Source organism: Pristiophorus japonicus, chromosome 5 (genome assembly GCF_044704955.1).
Source record: "Pristiophorus japonicus isolate sPriJap1 chromosome 5, sPriJap1.hap1, whole genome shotgun sequence".
In the NCBI taxonomy this organism is placed as follows: Eukaryota; Metazoa; Chordata; class Chondrichthyes; family Pristiophoridae; genus Pristiophorus; species Pristiophorus japonicus.
In genome coordinates, this window is record NC_091981.1 from 23,661,951 (window position 1) to 23,681,457 (window position 19,507).

General features: G+C 44.6%; 1 protein-coding gene across 1 annotated transcript in view; it reads left to right on the forward strand.

Moving 5' to 3' along the window:
- The window catches only part of LOC139264246 (regulation of nuclear pre-mRNA domain-containing protein 1B-like), a 49,892-nt gene extending 37,357 nt beyond the window's left edge, over window positions 1–12,535 (forward strand). The window contains exon 5 of the mRNA XM_070880404.1: window positions 9,369–12,535. Coding sequence (XP_070736505.1) covers window positions 9,369–9,518 — 150 coding nt within the window. The 3' untranslated portion in view covers window positions 9,519–12,535. The remainder of the gene's footprint in view (window positions 1–9,368) is intronic.
- The last annotated feature ends 6,972 nt before the right edge of the window (window positions 12,536–19,507 follow it).

Consider the following 19,507-nt stretch of genomic DNA (forward strand, 5'->3'; position numbering starts at 1 on the left):
AGCACTTTACAGCCAATGCAGTATGTGTAGTCACTGCTGTAATGTGGGAAACGCTGCAGCCAAATTACACACAGCAAGTTCCCACAAACAGCAATGTGGTAATGACCATATAAACTGTTTTTGTTCTGTTGTTTGAGGGATAAATATTGGCCAGGACACCGGGGTAACTCCCCTGCTCTTCTTCAAAATATTGCCATGGGATCTTTTATGTCCACCTAAGAGAGCAGATGAGGCCTCAGTTTAACGTCTCATCTGAAAGATGGCACCTCCGACAGTGCAGCACTCCCTCAGCACTGCACTGGAGTGACCGTTTTGATTTATGCACTCGTGTCCCTGAAGTGGGACCTCCTGTTTACATGAGAAGTAAGACGGCAAAGCATAGACTAGGAGCAAACATAAGAAAAAGAGAAAGCCGAACAATATGACTTATTAAAGGCTGTTACCTTAGTTATTGGAAGACTCAAAACCAGGATGTCGGCTTGACCTGCAAAATTTAGCACTAGTCTCGACACTGATTTATCTCTCATGGGCAACAAAATTCCAAGAAACTAGAATCCAAATGCATCATTGCATTACCGCACCATAATTATAATTGTAAGCTGTTTTGATGAAAGGGCCAGAGGAGAAATAAAAATATTTAAATGTCAAGCCTTTCCTAACTGCGATCTATTATACTTTTTACTAAATACATGCATTACCTGTGAAATTCATCTTTTCTGATGTGCAAAGATTGTGAAATCTGATCACAAATTGCAAGAAAATACACCAACCCTGAGAGACCTCCAGTTGTGAGGCAAAATTAAAACTAGTGATAGCATTATTTATTTCATAACATGGTGAGAAAAATAAGGTCACATATTACTTGGAAAATACAAATCTAAATGGGATAGAAGAGCAAAGGAATGTAAATACACAAATCACTGAAAATAGCGACGCAGGTCAATAAAGCCATAAAAATATCAAACCAAGCACTCGGGTTTATTTCTGGAGGGACAAAATTGAAAGTAGAGACGTTCTGCTAAACTTGTATCGAACCTTAAACCACACTTGGAGTACTGTGCACAATTCTGGCCTCCATATTATAAAAAGAATATAAGACACTGGAGAGGGTGCAAAAAAGATTTACAAGGATGATACCAGAAATGCGAGGGTATACATACCAGGAAAGGATGAACAGGCTGGGTCTCTTTTCTCTTGAAAAGAGAACGCTGAGGGGTGACCAAACCAGTAACCCTGGAGGTGTCTTTAAAATTATGCAAGGTTTTGATCGAGTAGACAGAAAAATTGTTTCCACTTGTGGGGAAGAACAAAACTGGACGGCAACAATATAAGATAGTCACCAAGAAATCAAATAGGGAATTTAGAAGAACCTTCTTTATCCAGAGAGTGCTGAGAATGTGGAACTCACTACCACAGGGAGTGGTTGAAGTGAACACTATAGATGTATTTAAGTGGAGGATAGACAAGCATATGGGGGAGAAGGGAATGGAGGGTTATGCTGATCGAGTTAAATGAGGAAAATCGGGAGGAGGCTCGATTGTAGCATAAACGCCGGCATGGACTGGTTGGGCCGAATGGTCTGTTTCTGTGCCGTATATCCTATGCAATTGTAAATCATGTAAGTTTCTCAACACAAACTGTCTATTCAGTTTTATTGTGGGGAAATTTGATCGAGTGTCATGGTTGACTTCGCTACCTCTGTCACTTTTCGAAGAATTTTTGAAAATCAATTTAAAAACCTAATATAAGTGTGACTAGAATGGCAAAGTTAGTTCTATAAATATCTTCACTCAAAAAAAACGACATAGACGTTACAACATCGAATGGCCCTTTCTGCTCAACCAGTCTTACAATCCATACGAGCAGATCATCCTAATCACATTTACAATATCCCTTTACTACATTCCTTTATCCCCTTTTCCTTCTCCCACCTGTCCAATCTGATGCCTCAACCAATAACCCTGGAGATGAATTCCAGAGCTTCACAATGCTCTGTGTTTGTTTCGTTCTTTGTTCTAAACCTTCCATATACCTGGCCCCTCATTCTAGACCCCTCCATTACTGGAAACAGTCTGCCTGTATCTACCCTGTCCCATCCTTTTAAAATGTGAAATACTTCCATCATATGGTCCTATAATCTGTGGTGTCCTAACAAAAACATTAAAATGACCGTAATTTAATTGTGACTTGACCACTAATGAGTTATGTTGGGATTAAAAGAAGGCTTCTCTTTCCCGTGGCAGATTAACTGATATAGTTAATCGACACCTGCCCATCTATTGGGGTAAAAGGAGGCTTCTCTCCCTCAAGGTGGACTAACTGATATAGTTAATCGACACCTCGCCCAGCTCCCACAGTATAACGACCACAGAAGTAAACAATCGAAACCTCAGCTTTACCGGTTTTATTACGAACGATGCACGGGAAGGTTCAGCCTAAAACCTCGGAAGTACAAGAGGTTTCAAGTACAATTTATACAGGTTTTGGAGAGGAGCACCCTCCTACAAAATCCTCCATAGGTCTAATTCTATCAGCAAAGTTACATTGATTTGTCGATTCTTATCAAACTGTCTCTGAGTGGTATATGCAATTGCCCATCTTCTATGGTGGTGTTCCATGACTTGCGCTTTGCCGCAGTATAATAGACGCCTAAACTGGCTTCCTTATCTCTTCCTCAGAGACTTCTGATCAACAACTCCTGATTTTGCTGTTTAAGTATTACAGAGGTTATGGATTCAGTTTAATGCGTATAAGTGTGCTATACCTAAAAAAGCAGGTGTTACATACATAGGCAATTATGCAGACCCTCCTAATACAGATAAGTTCACTACCTTCAGCATAATTCTGACCACCTATTTGCAACTCTTACAATTTATCCCTTACAAGTTATCTGATCACTCTGACTTTTGGAGTGAGGACGACCAGATATCTACAGACACCAAATACGACAATCACATGCAATGCAACAATCTCTTGACCATGCTGTTGCCAATAAAAATATGACCAGCTATATTAATACTTAAATTAATTCTTGCACCTTCAGCTTTGACAAAACAACAATAATCTTTTCCTTTAAAATTGCATTCCAGTAATGTTACATCTTCTATGACATTGTGATAGCATTTTTTGCTGCATTTCTTTAATATGTCGAATTAATAACAATGACTAGCCTCTATTCAGGTGCTAAAATGACTACTTATATGACAAAAATGTGCAGCCATTTTTTTCAAAGTAACTGGGTTCAAGGATTCGAAATCTGGACAAGAAGTCAGGGTTGATGCTGCTTAAAATCCTGTGATACTCTTCCAATGAACATGCTAAGTAGGTAATCCATCTGACAGTACAACTCAAAAAAAGTAGTGTATTTTATTGAAATGTAAGGGTTTGTTCAGGTAAACTTAGGGCTGGAAACGGATTCATATGTAATGAAGACTTCCAATAGTCAACATTTTTGTTGCCACCCTCATTCGCCACAGGAATCTTACAAGCGAATGCTGAAAAGGTGGTTGCTAAACTAGCCTATCTAGTTTTGAGGAGAACCCTGAATATGTACATAAGTCGCTAATATTTTCCCAGACAAACTTTATTCTTCTTCATTCTTATAACCGCATTGAACTCAGCTCTAACCTCTACCATCAGTATGCTGTGTTTTCAGAATAACTGCTTCTCAAGAAACTATTTAACATGTAAAGATTTAACAGGGGAATGGGCAGTGATGGCATTGGAGCAGATAGCTCCACCTGAGGAATTAGTACTGGAGCTGAATGTCTCCCTGTATTGTCATTTTTATGAATCTATGAACAGGGCTTTGTGTCACATTTTAAAATCAGGAAGCCTGTCTGTTTCTATTACTGAGAATGAGAAAAAGTCTTACAGCCATATTCTGGAAAGAATCTAACCTATTCTGAATTCATGGAAGGCCATGTGTCAGTGCATGAGGAAATAGCACAGCTGCGCAGAATAAACCAGTTCTTCTTTAGGGTGCGACTGATACACTGATGGTGATTTTCCACAGCCAGTTACCTACTTCTCGCCTGAGAAACAGGCGACGACCAGAGGAAAATTGGGGGGTGGGCACCTGGGATATCCCTCTGATTATCTGGTCATTATCACATTGCTGTTTGTGGGAGCTGGTTGTGCACAAATTGGCTGCCGCGTTTCCTACATTGCAACATTGACTACATTTCAAAAAGTACTTCATTGGCTGTAAAGCGCTTTGGGACGTCCGGTGGCCGTGAAAGGCGCTATATAAATGCAAGTCTGTCTTTTGATGTCCAAGGGCTGCCTGATTCAATTTTCAGTAAATGGATGCCCAGCACACTCGTCTAAAACAGGCAGGAGGCGGTTTCAATATGTAAATCGTTGTTGACCAGGTTGGGAAAGTGGACCTAAATTAGGCCCCTTATTAGCAGATTCAAGGAACCTAATGCCTATTATAGGCTGGTGGCAAGGACACCTCTACAGCCCCTAAGCCAACCTGTGTCGGATGTCTTTTCTATGCAATTTGCAGGATATCGGCTCCCTAAATTGGACCACTGTGCCTCCGTTTTACACCCAGCAAATGGCCGCAACGAGGTCCAATTTCGCCCCCCTAATTTCTCAGGCAGATCTGCCATTTCTGCATGCATGATTGTATATTAAGCTTGCAATTTTAATATTACCTGCTTGGTTTACTTAGAAAATATACAGTGTCGTGGCTAGGATTAATTATTAACATTATAGGAATATTAAAGAGGGAACCTCACCATAAATACCCCCTTTAAAAATTAAATATTTCAGATAGATTTTCTGTATATCTGTTTTACTTATTTATTTCTGGAGGTTTGAATATTTTTGCATTACAGCAACTTTTAATCTGGGAAACTTTCTTGGAGAGTTGAACCTAACAATGCAAGGGAACAGAGTTAATGTGCCAGTTGAGATGATAAGGCAGCTGAAATATCTTGGGTTATGGGGTAGAAATATCCAATCCCTTCCTGCACTCTTTAACCTACTAACTCTAATTGGTGCTATCACATCCTTCCGAGGGATCCTTTTGTGACCATACTGGAGTTTCATGCTGTATCAAATTCCATATTTTATGAGACAGGAGCCCAAATGTCTGCAAGGCGTAGGCCAGTATGTTCGGTGGGGGTCTAGAACTCACGGCCTGAAAGAGTGGCAGAGGCGGAAACCCTCATCACATTTCAAAAGTACTGAGATATGCACCTGAAGTCCCGTAACCTACAGGGCTATGGACCAAGGGCTGGAAAGTGGGATTAGGCTAGATAGCTCTTTTCTCGGCCTCCACAGACATGATGGGCTGAATGGTCTTCTTCGGTGTCGTGCTCCTCAAGGCCCCAGAAAAATTAGTTTTCCACTTACCTGTAAAACCTCCACTTCTTGCCCGGCGGATGTTACTGAGTGGAATGTCTGTGGCGGATGCTCCACCCATTAAGCCATTGAAATAGCTTTGGGTCCAACTTGTGTCATGTGACTCCGATATACAGTGCTCTTAACCGCCAGGCGGGTGCCTCAACCACCCAAGAAAACAATGGAGTTAAAATGACCGTGCTGCTTGCTATTGAACTCCCATCCCACTCAGTTTCCATAGGGCAGAGGAGTTAAAATTCCCCCGTAAAAGTTTCTTACTTCTTCTGCGTTTTATCTTGTGTGTAAATAAAATCGACTACAAGTTTTAGCCTGAATGTAGTGATCTGACAGTGTGGTATTTCGGAGCAGAATGTGATGGACGTCACATTTAATTTGCACTGCAATACAAATATAGTTCGAGGCACAAGTTTCGATTCATTGGAGATGCAAGTCTTCTTACAGAATTGGAACAAAGTCTGAAGAGTAACAATTATCTTGATGAAACTGTGTTTCACAAACGTCATTGTTCTGATTGGTCCCATTGTCGTTCTCATTGCATCCTTTAACGGGACGCTGTTAAAATGAATAAGTGTTTAGCAAGCCTTCTGTTTTGTTTGGAAAGGGAGAAGACCTGTGTACAATATTCCGTGTAAGCAGCCACGCAGCGCTCCAGGGAACCCGCGGCAGCCGGCTTTTCTCTGTAAAAACCACGCATGCGCAGTATTTAGAATGGCCCGCGCAGAGCCAAAGGGGCCGCGAAGGGCCAAAAACAATTACAGGGAACGTTGGTTGTGTGTCATTTTGTGTAAGATGACAACATGTACATGTAACACAGTGATGCCGTTTGCCATTATATTACTTCCTGTGTTTGATACAAGCATATTTTTATTAGCAGTTCATAAAGGGTCTAGACAGAGTAGGTGGAGAGAAACTGTTCCCATTGGCGGAAGGGTCGCGATCCAGAGGACACAGATTTAAGGTGATTGGCAGAAGAACCAAAGGCGACATGAGGAAAAACATTTTTTACACAGCGAGTGGTTAGGATCTGTAATGCACTGCCTGATAGGGTGGTGGAGGCAGACTCAATCGTGACTTTCAAAAGGGAATTGGATAAGTGCCAGAAAGAAAAACATTTGCTGGGCTGTGGGGAAAGGGCAGGGGAGTGGGACTAGCTGAAGTGCCCTTGCAGAGATGATGAAGGGTGGAAGATGCCTGTGCGTGAGTTCTTTGAACGTAGGGTGGCCATTGCACACCGGTTACCACACGAGCTTAGCAGAACAACGGGGTCCGAGACAACTGGAGACCAGGCTCTACTGTATGGCCCTAGTTGCCTACGGTGGGCTGTGAGCCGTAAGCTCGGCACTGAGCAGTGCCTTCAGGAGGGGTGGTGGGAGATCTGAGGTGTGATGAAGGGAAGGGATGAGAGACACTGGGGCCCTTGCAGAGAGCCGGCATGGGCTCAACGGACCCAATGTCCTTCCTCTGTTGTAACCATTCTGTCATAAAGCAAAGTTTAAACGTTTGTATGACAACACCACTTCCAATAATTTCTACCTTCATGTGCCTACACTTCAAAAGTAATTCATTGGCTGTGAAGTGCTTTGGGACATCTTTAGGATGTGAAAGGTGCCATATGAATGCAATTTCTTTTTGCTTCACAGATTTTACTTCAGTTACCTAACGTTGCCTAGCTCGGTAATGCTTCTCATCCAGTTCCTCCTCCCAATCGTGTTTTTTTTCAACAAATCTTATTAAACGTAATCACAATTTAATTTTTAGAAGAACTATTTATAGTAAAACTCTGTATAATTTACGTGTATTGGTTGACAGTTTTGTTACTTTCCTTTCCTGGCCTTGCATTTTTGATTACGTTTAGCCTCCTGTTGTATATTCATCATCATCATAGGCAGTCCCTTGGAATCGAGGAAGACTTGCTTCCACTCCTGAAGTGAGTTCTTTGGTGGCTGAACAGTCCGATATGAGAGCGAGAGACTCTGTCACAGGTGGGACAGATAGTCGGTGAGGGAAGGGGTGGGTGCAACTGGTTTGCCGCGCGCTCCTTCCACTGCCTGCGCTTGACCTCTTCACGCTCTCAGCATTGAGATTCGAAGAGCTCAATGCCCTCCCGGATACACTTTCTCCACCTCGGGCAGTCTTCGGCCAGGGACACCCAGGTGTCAGTGGTGATGTTGCACTTTACCAGGGAGGCTTTAAGGATGTTGAGCTTCATTACAACAGTGAAGGGGGCTGAGGTCAGAATGGGAGTGGAGCAGAGAATTAAAATGACAAGCTTTTCCAGTTCTGATAAAAAGTCATCGACCTGAAACGTTGGGATTGAAACATTGCGCCCCGTTTGGGGGCGGTGACATCGGGGAGGCGGGACATTCTGCGACAGGCGTGGAAGTCCCGCCCCGCTCTCAAAATTCGGCTTACCGCCCCCGAAAGGAAGTGGCCGCAAGATAACGCACTCCACTTCCTCTCTGGGACGGTAGTGCGGTCACCAGGTTTGGAGTGGGGCGCAGCGCTGTGCACTGGACTGCGTAGCACTGCCGCGTAGGAGGGACACTTCCCTTCATTAAAGGGAAAGGACCAAGCTGCAATCTCTGCAGGTATGGGCCGGGCCGGGCCTTCATGGATCACCGGGGAGCGGGCTGCCGTCCCAGAGACGAAGTGGAGTGCGTTATCTTGCGCTCCCACGATCGTGCACTAAGGGGGCGCCGAAGAAATACGCCCCATTTTTTTATTAACGTGGCCGCCACCCTCCCTTTAAGTAGCGCGCCAATGAGCGACCTGCAGCCTGGTTCACGTCCCCTGAAGCTATCGCTGGCATCACCCAGCACAGCTTCAGGGGGCGCTCCCCAATATTTGTTCCGGTGCAAAAACAGGGCACTGCGCATGGAGATGACGTCGTCATCGCTAGTGGAACCGGGCGCCATGGGTTACCGCTGCTGCTAAATTCCTGCCGGATTTAGCGGGAGTCATTAGCGACACTGCGCCTGGGCGAAAAGTCGTTTGCACCCTGTTCGCCCCTTCTAGCGGCGCGAACGGGAGGCACAAACGACCCAAATTTCTAGGCCGTTAATTCTGTTTCTCCACAGCCCTGCTGAGTATTTTCAGCATTTTCTGTTTTTATGACATATATAGTAGATCAGGCTCAGTCCTTTCATCTCTGGCTCCTGGGTTTTAATTCAGTCCAGACTGATGGAATGAAAGCCTCCTTTTTCTAATGGCTAATAGGATTCTAAGTCAAGTGTCAGCTTTACTCCGAGGCCGAGCCCTTGCCTGTGAGTTAGAATGCTAAGGGTTTAAGCCCCACTGCAGGACTTAAGCACACAGTGACACTTCAGTGCAGTACTGAAGGAGTGCTGTATTGTTGGAGGTGCTGTCTTTCAGGAGATGTTAAACCAATGTATTGTCTTACCTGTTCAAATAAACATAAAAAAATCCCATGGCACTGTTTTGGGGAAGAGCATGGAGTTCTTCCAGTGTCCTGAAGAGCAGGGAGTTCTTCTGGTGTCCTGGCGAACATTTAGCTTTCAACAAAGGCCACCATATCAGATTAACAGGTCAATCATATATTTGCTGTGTGTAGGACCTTGCTGTGGGTAGATTAGCTTCTCCATTTTGGCTGCAAAACAAAAGTGACTTCAGTTCAGAAGTAATTATTTGGCTGTGAAGCACCTTGGGATGTCCTGGCAATGTGAAGGGTCCTATATAAATGCAAGTTCATTCTTAAGTCTGATGAGCTCGGGCACATGCTCTGCCACAAAATTGTCTGGAACTCAGTGCTACTCGGCGCTAAATTGCCATTTTTGTTCAGAGATGTCTATTGAAACTGGTGCAAGTGTCACACTGATACTGCAGGTGATGCTTTTATGAGATGCAGACACTAGCTATGAAAATCTCTCATTTTCCGTCACTAACATCCCTTTGGATGATCAGAAAATTCAGCCTAGCTTTAATAAAATGCAAATGTTGCTGTTGAGTGACTACCTGCCACTTTCTCTGTTTCACAGGAGTACAAGCGCAAACTGGCAAAGGTCACGCAAGTGAGAAAAGAGCTCAAATCCCACATCCAGAGCTTGCCAGATCTTTCCCAGCTTCCAAACGTGACTGGCGGCTTGGCCCCATTGCCCTCCGCAGGGGATCTCTTCTCCACTGATTGACATGTTGGATTCTTCTGCTTAAAAGACTTTTAAAAGGACATAAAGGAAGGAGTGCACAATTTTCAGAGCCCCCATATTTGTTCTTGTTTTAAAAGGTCAGAAACTTATTTTGCTGTAGTGATATTTTTGTATGTCTACAGGGTTGCAGTGCTAGCAGAAGATGTGAATAAAATAAAGGTATTTAAAAAGCGATCTACTGTTTGCACACAAAGAAGACTGACATTTATCTGTATACAGTTTATGCCTATTTGCAACTGTGTTTTTGATGAGTAAGTGAATGCCAAGGAATTGTGTCTTGCGAAAATTACAGTATTTCAGTCATTTGAAAAACTAGTATTTGATTTTGATCAGTGGGACTGTATGGTTAATACAGCGGGTGGGCTGCTTAGCATGTAGATACCTTGAAAGCATTACGGCTAGGTAGTTGCTGGTAGTTTAACCGCCACCATTGGCATTAACAGCTCATTTCATCGAAACAGTAGCTAAGTATGTCCAGGAATCCCCGTTCAGCACCTCTAAAGCTATATTAATGAATGTTTATTCACATTGGCCCGAACTTGACATTCAGCGGCGAAGTGACTGCGATCGCCGCTGACCTCGAAGAAAGCTGCCCAGAAAGACCACGTAATCCCTATAGTGAAAACTTTAGATTTCTCAACCTTAATTTGATTTTAACACTGTCAAAAGGGGATTCCCAGCATACATTAGCAGGATAGCAGTAAACCGGGAAATAAAAAGCACTGATTAGGTTTTTTTTACAGAAAGCAAAATAAAGATACACACGGGGTTAAGGTAGAAGCGAAAATACCATAAACAAACTTAAAAACATGTTTTTAACAATACACTTTAGTTGAAAAATCTAGTAATTTTTTTATCATAATGAAGAAATTTAACATTCCAGAAATATAAAATTAGTATTTCATGACCACATTGGTTGATCAGCAGTTGAAACCCCAGTTACACCTATTCCGACAAGGCTTAACTTTTTATTGGGTGTTTAACAGCGATATTAGATTGGAAAAGTGGAAGTGATTTCACTGATTGCCAGCTTTGAGGAATTCCACAGCACAGCCTGTGGTAGAGCAGGGAATGACCGACCGCAACTTCAGGATTTCCGCATTTCTCTGCGCATGCACTAAATCCTGAGGTCACGGTCAGTTTCAGAGGGGTCATGGCGGCGATTGCTGACCGTTTCACCGTCATTACCACCACAAAATCCGGGCCAAATCAGTCAACCAACTGCCATTGTCCACCCCACCCTCCTCCATGACCAAACAAAAAAGAAATGAAAGTATACAAAATCACTACTGGACACCTGAACATAGTGTAGGAGCTGTGCTAATCGAATGCAGAGCAACAATGTAGACTTCTGTAAGGAGCATGCTTCATGAAATCGACACAATCCGTATACTAAATGGAATGAAGTTCCTTTAATGTTCGATATTGTAGGTCAGCCTGCATTGCATGCTGCTTCCTGAGTTTAGTTGGAACTGGTGGACTGTGCTGCTATGTATTGAATTTGAAAATAGTTGTACACTAGTTTACGGTGGAATATTGACACCACAACTAATTTTATTGAAATAAGTGAAGTTGAGCTAGCAAAGCCAGTTCGTTGTATGAAGCCTTAATTTCCTCCTTCCCAACTAGTTACAAAAAGGTTATGAAGTTGCATTCTTCAGAGTTACTTTTTTTCCCCATTTTTTTAAATGTGATTACCGTTTTGAGAAAAAATATTCAAAAAAAGCACCATTAGTGAGTGATGTTTAAAAGCAATATTATGAGTCCTGAAGTAGTACTGTCATGAATGTTGGTATTAGCAGTTTGCTATATCTGCTTTGTTCACTTAAAGGGTAATGACACTGGGCGTGAGTATAAATAACTTTCAGTGTGAATTACTCAGCCCAGACAGATGGTTCAAAAGTATTTTCCCGCCCGAGAAGACAGGTTGGTGTTTCGCTGGTCAGATCGTAACCTCTTGTTGGGAATCACGGCCAGAATGTACTTGCTCAAAGCACTGATTATTTATGGCTGGCATTAAATGGGGTGAGGGTGGCAGTGTGAAATCAGTCCTGGGGTATGAATATAGATGCTGAAATTCAAGCTTTAAAAAAACATTTCAGTGCTAAAATCTGTCTGAAGCAGCAAGTACTTTAAATTGAAAGCACCTCCCTTCACATATTTGGGTCTTGAAATTACACTGTGCGATAATAATAAGCGAGTGCTTAACATTTCTGTCCGAAATTTCCCCCTGCTAATTTCTGGAGGCGTTAACCCGCCTAATTTAAATGGGGTAACGTGTCTACTTAAATAGTGAATAGAGAACATTCGGACAAACATCATAGTGTTCGCTATTATCCCACAGAGTAATTTGTTGTCCTTTAAGCTATCCCACGCAATTACTGATTGATCTGTAAGATATCTGTATATATACACATTAGATGATTGTCTTTCCAAATCTGGCAAACATGTGTTACAAACATCTGTTCCCGGTCCTGTAAAAATTGTGTTTTAACCTCCTGTAAGCTGAATTTCTTTTGCATCTTTCAAAATATAGGTTTGTTGTGAATTGTAATTCTTCAGACTTTTCTAATGTGACCTATTTCTGATGGAAGCATAAACAAAGTGTGTGTGTGTGTGTGTACCTTTCAGTCAAAAAATGAGCGAATGAAGAAATCCCCAGCAGAAAAGAAGACAAAAACGCATAAAAGAATGATTTAGTTACCAAGATCAGCTTCCAAAAACAATGTTGCTACACAAATGTCTTCTCTTGGCAAAGGAAGAGAAACCTCTCGATGTGGCTGATGGATGAGCTAGCCACTTGGTTTCAGTGTTCACAGTATTTTTTGTCTCACAGTTTATTAAGGTTTATCTACTGGTGCATTTCCATGCATTTCAAACTGTTCTGCAATGTATAATATTTATAGAATGGTAGAACTACAGATGATTTTATTTATAGTATTCGATGAATAAACTTTTAAAATAAAAAGAGAGTATCTTACAAGGTAAACTCCCTAAATGTATAACTGATTTTCTGAAATATTTATTTGTTTATAGCGAGCACACACCATAAGGGAAATATATGCAAGGGCGCTGCAGTATGAAAACTTGGGAAAATTTCCGTTTCAGTTTATAAGACAACTTAAAGAGCTTAATGTGAAACATTTACATTGATTAGTAGTGAATATAGTGGCAATTACTTGTGGGTTGGGGTGGAATTGGGGGAGGGGGAATGGGAGGCGGAGTTCACCAGACTGATTCCCGGGATGGCGGGACTGACCTATCAAGAAAGACTGGATCAACTGGGCTTGTATTCACTGGAGTTCAGAAGAATGAGAGGGGACCTCATAGAAACATTTAAAATTCTGACGGGGTTAGACAGGTTAGATGCAGGAAGAATGTTCCCAATGTTGGGGAAGTCCAGAACCAGGGGACACAGTCTAAGGATAAGGGGGAAGCCATTTAGGACCGAGATGAGGAGGAATTTCTTCACCCAGAGAGTGGTGAACCTGTGGAATTCTCTACCACAGAAAGTTGTTGAGGCCAATTCACTAAATATATTCAAAAGGGAGTTAGATGAAGTCCTTACTACTAGGGGGATCAAGGGGTATGGCGAGAAAGCAGGAAGGGGGTACTGAAGTTGCATGTTCAGCCATGAACTCATTGAATGGCGGTGCAGGCTAGAAGGGCCGAATGGCCTACTCCTGCACCTATTTTCTATGTTTCTATGTTTCTCTGACACCTCCTCCTACCTCCCCCTGGACCATGACCCCACTACTGAACATCAAGCCATCATTACCCAGACCGTCACTGACTTCATCTTCTCTGGAGATCTTCCCTCCACAGCCACCAACCTCATAGTTCACCAACTCCGCACAGCCCACCTCTACCTCTTTCCCAAGATCCACAAACAGGACTGCCCCGGTAGACCCATCATTTCAGCCTGTTCTTGTCCCACAGAACATATCTCTTCCTATCACGACTCTATCATTTCTCCCCTTGTCCACTCTCTTCCCACCTACATCCGCGACTCCTCCGATGCCCTCTGTCATTTTAACAGTCTCCAGTTACCCGGCCCCAACCATCTCTTTTTCACCATGGATGTCCAATCCCTCTACACTTCCATCCCCCACCAGGATGGCCTGAGGGTGTTCCGTTTCTTCCTCGAGCAGAGGCCCAACCAGTCCCCATCCACCACCATCCTCCTCTGCTTGACTGAACTTGTTCTCACATTGAACAACTTCTCCTTTAACTCCACTCACTTTCCCCAAATTAAAGGTGTTGCTATGGGAACCCGCATGGGTCGTAGCTATGCCTACCTTTTCGCGGGATAGGTGGAACATTCTTTGTTCCAGTCCTACTCGGGCCCCCTCCCTCACCTCTTTTTCCAGTACATTGATGACTGTATCAGTGCCGTTTCTTGCCTTTGCCCCGAACTGGAAAATTTCATTCACTTTGCATCCAATTTCCACCCTTCCTTCACCTTCACATGGTCCATCTCGACTCTTCCCTTCTCTTCCTCGACTCCTCTGTCTCCATCTCTGGGGATAGGCTTTCGACCAGTATCCATTATAAGCCCACTGACCCCCACAGCTACCTGGAATACACTTCCTCCCACCCCGCATCCTGTAAGGACTCCATTCCATTCTCCCAGTTTCTCCGTCTCCGTCGCATCTGCTCTGACGATGCCACCTTTCACACTAGTGCCTCTGACATGTCTTCCTTTTTCTTGAACCGAGGATCCCCCTCCGCCGTGGTTGATATGGCTCTCGACTGTGTCCGTTCTATTTCCCGCACCTCTGCTCTCACCCCTTCCCCCCCCCTCTCAGAACCATGACAGGGTTCCCCTGGTCTTCACCTTTCACCCCATCAGCCTCCACGTTCAACGGATCATCCTGTGCCATTTCCGCCACCTCCAGCGTGATCCCACCACCAATCACATCTTCCCCTCCCCTCCCCGCTCAGCATTCCGAAGGGACCGCTCCCTCCGCAACACCCTGGTCCATTCCGCAGTCACCCCCAGCACCCCCTCCCTTCCCACGGCACCTTCCTGTGCAAGTGCAGGAGATGCAACACCTGCCCTTTTACCTCCTCCTTGCCCACTGTCCAAGGCACCAAATACTCCTTCCAGGTGAAACAACGATTTACTTGTACTTCTTTCAATTTAGTATACTGTATTCACTGCTCACGATGCGGTCTCCTCTACATTGGGGAGACCAAGCGCAGATTGGGTGACCGCTGAACACCTCTGTTCAGTCCGCAATTGTGACCCTGAGCTTCCAGTCGCCTATCACTTTAATTCTCTGCTCCAATCCCACAGTGACCTCTCTGTCCTCAGACTCCTACACTGTTCCAACGAAGCTCAACGCAAGCTGCCAATCCTTGGCTCCCTCCCCACTCGCCCCCGCCCCCAAGCCTATGTTTTTTTTCTCCTTGTCTCTAATGGCAGCTGGTCATTATCCCACCATTCACACCCTATCTTGACTAATGTTTTTCTAACTCTTGGCATTACCATTTGAATTCGGCCCATCATCCCTTTTGTTTCTCTAATCTCTCCTGCCTTCCACCCTATCACAGACCTTCCCTTTTGTTCTTTCTTCCCCTCCCCCTTTCAATGCTTCTTAAGAATCTGTTCTTTTCGAACACACTCCAGTTCTGACGAAGGGTCGTCGACCCGAAATGTTAACTCTGCTTTCTCTCCACAGATGCTGCCTGACCCACTGAGATTTCCAGCATTTTCTGTTTTTATCTCTATATTGGACGACTGTTGCAGGTATACTTGGAGCTGTCACATGGTACAGGGCACACTGAAGAGTGATAACAAGCCTTTCCTTATGTTTTCACAAAGAACGCCATTAGCTCTGTCATCTGGTGCACATCCTGGAACCCTCAGTGCTTCTACGTAGCCTCAGGGCTCGGCTTTTCATGATAGAATCTTTAAGATTGGATTCTTCAGGCTCTTGAGTCAAGGGCTGATACCTCCAAGGCTTTGCTCAGTACCGTTAGGCATAAATTTCATTGATAACGTCTCAGGCTCTTTCATGATATGTGCGTCACTCACTGCAGATTCTCATCCCCGTAATTCTATTATATTGTGGCTCGCTGTATAGCAGTCTCGTATTTGGATTAGAAAGTTGTGGGTTCAAGTCCCACTCCAGAGACTTGAGCACAAAAATCTAGGCTGACGCTCCAGTGCAGTGCTGAGGGAGTGCTGCACTGTCGGAGGTGCCGTCTTTCTGATGAGATGATAAACCGAGGCCCTGTCTGCCCTCTCGGGTTGAGGTAAAAGATCCCATGGCACTATTTCGAAGAGCAGGGGAATTATTCTCGGTGTCCTGGCCAATATTTATCCCGCAATCAACACAACAAAAAACAGATTATCTGGTCATCATCCTATTGCTGTTTGTGGGACCTTGCTACGGGCAAAATGGCTGTCGTATTTCCTCCAGTGACTACACTTCAAAAGTGTTGTAAAGTGCTTTGGGAAATCCTGAGGTCACGAAGGGCGCTATATAATTGCAAGACTTTCTGCATTCCCCCTAGGTAGCCTCCAGTGCTTACCATGCTGATGTTCATGGGGTCATTGGGAGGGCACCTCAATTGCATGAGACAGATAGGTGCAAGGACCAATGCAGACCACCTCCCTGGCACCTGCCTGCCCATTTTGGATGAGAGCCCTTGTACCCATCCATTTGGGGTAGATGGGGTTTGCCCAGGATCTCCAATCCCACCATAGCCCCCTCAGCCTCCCAGGCAAGATGTATGTCCTACAAACATTTACCAAAACATTCGTCAAGGGTCCAGGCCATTTCTCTGGCCGGGACCTCACCAAAGGGCTCCACATCCACGTTTATGGAGACTGGTATACTTTCACTCCGTGTTCTGGTCTCTACTAATACGTTGGGTTCTTCTCGAGCCTAAGAAGCAGAACTCCCTCTGTAGGGAGTTCCAATCCCTAGCCATTATTTGTCTTGTAAGGGGATTATGCAGGTTCAGCCCCTTAGAAGGCAACTAAAAAACTCCCAGAAATAGCGGCGACCCAGGGCAAACGGGGGGTCTACTGGATTCTGCCACCAGAGTTATCGTGGCAGACTGGCGGAACCCCTGATGAAATTCAGGGCCATAGAAAATAGGTGCAGGAGCAGGCCATTCAACCCTTCGAGCCTGCACCGCCATTCAATATGATCATGGCTAATCATTCACCTCAGTACCCCACTCCTGCCTTCTCTCCATATCCCCTGATCCCATTATATGGTGTGGAAATTTAAATTACACCGGTCACATGGATAAAAACACTTTACACCATGCAATTATATTCTTTACTGCATTATCTGGATTTACAACTTGCAATTTAAGATGACTTTACATTTATTATCAAAAAGGCATTTGACAAATTGAAGCAATTGGATGTTTGTCATGTGAGTCATCACTGTAAATAGCAGCAGAGAGTATTATGCCATGAAGATTGTATGAGCCAAGAAAGTTCAATAGGAAGCAAAGACTTACCTGCTGACCTGCTCAGGAAATCATTAAAATGCTTAAGATGCTTCAGGTGTTACCACCTGTTTCTGAAGGCAAGAAATCTCCTGCTTGAGGGAAGAAACTTTGATGCATTCAGTGCACATAAATCTATTGTTGACCGGCAGCTGTGGCTCAGTGGGCAGCACTCTCGCCTCTGAGTTGTGGGTTCAAGTCCCACTCCAGAGACTTGAGCACAAAAATCCAGGTTGACATTCCAGTGCAGTGCTGAGGGAATACTGCACTGTCAGAGGTGCCATCTTTCGGATGGGATGTTAAACCGAGGCCCCGTCTGGCCTCTCAGGTGTACGTAAAAGATCCCACGATACTATTTCGAAGAAGAGCAGGGGAGTTATCCCTGATGTCCTGGCCAATATTTATCCCTCAATCAGCAAAAGAAAAACAGATTATCTGGTCATTATTGTTATATATGTGGACTTGTATTTACTCTGTACTGCCACCAGAGGGCTCATCCCCTGGAGTCCCAAGATATCCCATAATCCCTTGGGAGCACAGGTATTTAAGGAGGCTTCACAGGTTGGAGAGGCACACTGAAGACCTGCAATAAAAGACTAAGGTCACACTTTACTTTGAGCTCACTGTGTTCAGTCTGACTCTTTCTCTATACACAACAACTGGCGACAAGATACAGATAGCGAACCCAAAGATACAGAGAACAGTGGGCATCCTGGAGAAATCCTCGGAGGGAGATGATTGGGAAACTTTTGCGGAGCGACTCGACCAATACTTCGTGGCCAACGAGCTAGATGGGGAAGAGAGCGCTACCAAGCGAAGGGCGATCCTCCTCACCGTCTGTGGGGCACCAACGTATGGCCTCATGAAGAATCTGCTCACTCCAGTGAAACCCACAGAGAAATCGTACGACGATTTGTGCACACTGGTCCGAGAGCATTTGAACCCGAAGGAAAGCGTTCTGATGGCGAGGTACCGGTTCTACACCTACAAATGGTCTGAAGGCCAGGAAGTGGCGAGTTATGTCGCTGAGCTGAGACGCCTTGCAGGACATTGCGAATTTGAAGGACATTTGGAGCACATGCTCAGAGACTTTTTCGTACTTGGCATTGGCCACGAAACCATACTTCGCAAACTTTTGACTGTAGAGACCCCAACCTTGATAAGGCCATAGCGATAGCCCACGAATTGCCACCAGTGACAACACTAAGCAAATCTCTCAGCACACAAGTGCTGCTACAAGTACTGTGAACAAAGTGATGTTGTTTTCAAATCGTAACCTACAGGGCAGGTCACACATACCTGCAGCTACACGTCCACAGATGACTTAGAGTCCACCATCAAGGGTGATGAATTCAAGGCCATTAACACTTTGTTGGTGCTGCGGGGGTGATCATCGTTTCCATTCATGTTGATTTAAAGAGCATGTTTGCAAGGGCTGTGGAACAATGGGACACCTCCAACGAGTGTGCAGGCGAGCCGAAAAGCCAGTTAAACCTGCAAACCACCATGTTGCAGAGGAGGACAGATCCACAAAGGATCACGACGAACCAGAGCCTCGGATCGAGGAGGCAGAGGTACATGGGGTATAAACGTTCACCACGAATTGTCCCCCGATAATGCTGAATGTTAAACTAAATGGACGCCCAGTGTCAATGGAGCTGGACACGGACGCGAGCTAGTTCATCATGGGCAAAAAGACTTTTGAAAGGTTGTGGTGCAACAAGGCCTCAAGGCCAATCTTAACTCCAGTTCGCACGAAACTAAGAACTTACACAAAAGAACTGATTCCTGTAATCGGCTGTGCTACCATAAAGGTCTCATACGATGGAGCAGTGCACAAGCTACTACTATGGGTGGTACCGGGCGATGGTCCCACTCTGCTCGGCAGGAGCTGGCTGGGAAAGATACGCTGGAACTGGGATGACGTCCGAGCACTATCGCCCGCTGAAGGCACTTCGTGTGCTCAGGTCTTAAACAAATTTCCTTCGCTGTTCGACCCAGGCATCAGGAAATTCCAAGGAGCAAAAATGCAGATCCACCTAATTCCGGGGGCGCGACCCATCCATCACAAGGCGAGAGCAGCACCGTACATGATGAGAGAAAGGGTAGAGATCGAGCTAGACCGGCTGCAAAGAGAGGGCATCATTTCACCGATTGAGTTCAGCGAGTGGGCCAGTCCTATCATCCCAGTCCTCAAGGGAGACGGCACCGTTAGAATCTGTGGCGATTACAAAGTAATTATCAATTGTTTCTCCCTGCAGGACCAATACCCACTACCAAAGGCCGATGGCCTCTTTGCAACGCTGGCGGGAGGAAAGATGTTCACAAAGCTAGATCTGACTTCAGCCTACATGACGCAGGAACTGGAGGAATCATCGAAGGCCCTTACCTGCATCAACATGCACAAAGGTCTTATTGTTTATAACAGATGCCCGTTTGGGATCCGATCAGCGGCGGCGATATTCCAGAGAAACAAGGAAAGTTTACTGAAGTCGGTC